Raw genomic sequence first — 3,544 nt, 5'->3', positions numbered from 1 at the left:
GGCCCGGATCCCTTCGGCCAGGGCTGTCAGGGTCAGGGCCCCCACAGGGGCCCCGCGGGCCGGGCCCCACACGCCCCCAGCCATGGCCGCGGCACACGCCGAGCTTGTAGCACCTGTCGCTGGTCCTCCCAGGAAGTCGTGCCCAGGCCTGACCTAGAAGCAGGCCCCAGGCAGGCGGGACCAGGGACAGGCGTGGTGGCGTGCGCGCGCGCGCGCGTGTGTGTGTGGGTGTGGGGGTGGAGGTGGGGAGCCATACAGAGGTGTTTCCAGGTGTGGTACCCGCCAGGGGCTTTGGGAAGGCCCTCCTGCCCAGGCTGCCTGCAGCCTGAGTGTCTGGGGTCTGGTTCTGCCCACCGGGCCCTAGGAAAGGGCCAAGCAAGGTCCCTAGGGGACAGAGGATCTGCCGGGGCAGGGAGTATAAGGGGATGGTGGCAGGGAGGCGAGCCCTTGACCTGACCTCCAACCCCACTGGGCAGGGAATCCTGGCAAGTGTGCACAGCTCTGAGGGTCTGGCCCAGCCCTGAGCTAAGGCCTCGCCTGACTCAGCCCTGAAAGGCAGTCGAGTCCCATGCTGGGCCTGGGGCTGGGGCTGGGCTGTCCTCTCTGTGTTCCCACCCGACCGGACCTCCGGGAAGGGGACGGTCAGAGAGCTGCCGCCCGCTCTGAACTCAGAGCAGCCCTGGGGGTGAGCCAGCAGAAGAGGAGTTGCCCAGTGCCTCTGGTGCCCTCAGTCCTGGCACCAGAGTGCAAAGCTCAGAAGTGGTGACATGAGGGGGCCTTGGGCCTGGGTGTGTTCTGTTGTGTGTGTGCTGGCAGGGGTGTGTGTATCTCTCTCCAAGCCCCCCTCTCCCCAGGAGGCCTGACCGGGCCTTTGTCCCAAATCCCCACTGTCACCCTCACCCAGCAACACCGTGGCCACTGCCCAGCCTGGGCTGGGGGAGCCAGAAGAGCTGGTCCTGCCAAATACCTGGGCAGGCGGGAGAGACCCGGGGCCGTCCCCTGGACAGTCAGTGTTCCCCCGCGCCCTTGCTGGTTCCTCGAGCTGCCCACCACCTGGACAAGAGGCCGAGGCCTTGGCCCCCGTGTCCCGGAGAGCCTCGACCCTCTCTCCTGGAGCAGATGTGGGTGGAGACCTGACAAGCCTGCTGCACAGAGGTGGGGCAGCCAGGACTTGCCGGGTGCCCAGGGCGGGCCCCTGCTCCCTAACTTCCTCCTTGGCTCTGGTCAGGCAGGCCCCACGGCTCCAAGCCTTTCCTGGCACTTTGGGGGCAGCAGCTGGGTCCCCACGACCGAGGCCTGGTCCACACTGTGACACACCAGAGCCAAGAGGGAGCCAGATGGGCGGGGCCCAGGGGCACAGGGGCCCGTGGAGCCTGGCAGCAGCAGAGTTAGGGGACACCCAGGCCTCCCCTTGGGGAGGTGGAGGTATCCCAGAGAGCCTTCCCAGGGGGAATCCCAGAGCCCCTCCAGTTGGCGCTTCAACCCCACCCTGTGGCTCCCGCCTCCAGCCTCATGGAGAGGTCTCCCAGCCACTCCCCCAGCTCTTAGTTGAGCACAAGGACTGCCCCCCTTTCCCTATAGCCCTGCCCTGCCCCGATCTGCCCTTAGAGTCCAGCTCCTCAAGCCTCGGACACCCTCCCACAAGCCTTAGCTGACCTCAGACCTCAGCATGGGGCTGCCTCCTGAACCCTGGCCAGCCTGGGGTCTCCCCTGGGAGAATAAACCCTCTCACTAATTCCTGACTCCAGTCCACCCCAGGAAGCCCTGAGGGTCCAGCGAGTGGCAGACTAGATGAAGAAATGACACATGACAAGTGGGGACAGTGAATGACTCATGTTAATTTCAGGCAGCTCCCAGCACAGGTTGTCAGAGGGCTCCTCTGGCACTCAGTCTGTCCACCAGGGCCTGGAGCTTCTCAGACAGTGCGACCTGCAGCAGGGAGACACGGGAGTGATGGGGCCATGGGGGCAGACAGCACAGGCCAGGTTGAGGGCGGGGCCCCGCGCACACCTGGTACAGTGCCGGCTGCTCCAGCCGCCTGTGGGCGGGGCTCAGACGGTGCAGGGACTGCTGGGCAAAGGCTCTGGATTCAGCCAGAGATGGCAGCGGCTCACACAGCTGTTGGGAGGTGGGAAGAGGCTCAAGGACAGATATCAGAGCTTGGTCTGGGTTGAACGTGCAGATTTGGGGGGTAGGTAGGGGTGGTCACCTGTCCCTGTTGGACCCAGAGTCGCAGCAGCGGCTCCACGTGGGCCGGCCTCACAGTACAGGACTCCCGGGCCCCTCGAGGCCACACTCTCAGCTCCTGGCCAGCCTGGGGAGGTGGCTCCTCTGCCAACTGCAGCACATCTAACAGCAGAGATCCTGTGTGTGTGTGCACGTGAGGGGCGCCAAGAATAACGTGAGGGGCCTGGGGCTCGGAACTGAACTGAGGAGGGTGGAGGGGGCCTCACCATCAGAGCCCAGGAGCCGGAAGGCAGCCTTGCTCCCAGGCAATGTCTGCTTCTCGGGGTCCTCGGTCAGCTTCATCCGCGGCTGGCCTCCCACAGACACCAGCTGCGGGGACAGGGTGCTGGGCTAGCTGGACCTTTTTCCCGGACCCCTGGTCCACCCCCAGCCCACTTGCACTGTGCCCCACCTTGTAGACACAGCCCAGGGAAGGCTGGCGAGGGCAGGTGACCACGCTAGTGCCGATGCCAATGACGTTCACCTCACTGCCCTGGAAGGTGAGTGGGTGGGCACTGAGCTCGGCCAGCACATGCAGGCCCAGGGCCCCCACGCCACCCTCTGGCCTGCCCCTGCCCCGCCCACCTTCTGGGCTAGTCGGGCCAGCTCCTCCTCGTCAATGTTGTTGCTGACAGCGATGGGTACCGACTGCAGCCAGGGCACCCCGAACCTGTAGTGGGGGCAGCCCCTCAGATGTTCCTGACTCCCGTGGCTCCCCCTCACCTGTCCAGCCGCCCTCTAACATCTGCTGGTCTGGCTCAAGCCTTCGTGCCTACAGGCCCCTGAGTGAGCCCAGCCCAGCCTCCTCGCCCACTGCAGCATTGCGACTTGGGTAGCATCAGAGAGCCTCCCTCCCGCTTCCCCTCTCAATACCCCTGAGCTGGAGGGGGTCTCTCAGCAGACAAAGCCCCTCCCAGGGACTCACTGGGCTGCCACTGTCCGGAAGACCCCGCGGATCTCCTGAGCCTGCTGAAGCAGATCGCCACTGTCCAGCCTCACACCCACTGCCTGGTAGCCCAGCTCCTGCAGGGCCAGGGCTACAGCCAGGAAGTTGGGGAGCCCACTCCTGGGGACAGGGACAGGAGGGTCAGCATGGGGGGTCTGCAGCTTCTCTGCTGAGACTATCCCAGGGGATGGCCGGGCCTCACCTCCGCACACTGTAGGTGTCCAGCAGGCCCTGGAAGGCCCGGGGAAAGGCCAGGGCATAGGCCACAAAGGCTGCCCGCTCTCCCCGATGCGGCTCTTGCACACCCAGCCCCAGGTGGCCACACACACGCTCCAGCCACATCTCCACACTGGCAGCCAGATCCACCTGGGG

General features: G+C 65.7%; 1 protein-coding gene across 1 annotated transcript in view; it reads right to left on the bottom strand.

The window, feature by feature from the left end:
• Positions 1-1,818: 1,818 nt before the first annotated feature.
• NAPRT (nicotinate phosphoribosyltransferase) overlaps positions 1,819-3,544 on the bottom strand; it is a 4,132-nt gene continuing 2,406 nt past the window's right edge. Inside the window, exons 4-11 of the mRNA XM_010833727.1 lie at positions 3,375-3,538; positions 3,152-3,292; positions 2,812-2,896; positions 2,639-2,719; positions 2,454-2,556; positions 2,210-2,349; positions 2,011-2,118; positions 1,819-1,929 (exon numbers count right to left, since the gene is read on the bottom strand). Coding sequence (XP_010832029.1) covers positions 1,867-1,929; positions 2,011-2,118; positions 2,210-2,349; positions 2,454-2,556; positions 2,639-2,719; positions 2,812-2,896; positions 3,152-3,292; positions 3,375-3,538 — 885 coding nt within the window. The 3' untranslated portion in view covers positions 1,819-1,866. The remainder of the gene's footprint in view (positions 1,930-2,010; positions 2,119-2,209; positions 2,350-2,453; positions 2,557-2,638; positions 2,720-2,811; positions 2,897-3,151; positions 3,293-3,374; positions 3,539-3,544) is intronic.

Source organism: Bison bison, unplaced genomic scaffold, assembly GCF_000754665.1.
Source record: "Bison bison bison isolate TAMUID 2011002044 unplaced genomic scaffold, Bison_UMD1.0 scf7180017845326, whole genome shotgun sequence".
NCBI classification, from domain to species: domain Eukaryota; kingdom Metazoa; phylum Chordata; class Mammalia; order Artiodactyla; family Bovidae; genus Bison; species Bison bison.
This window is presented reverse-complemented; position numbering and strand designations above follow the sequence as displayed.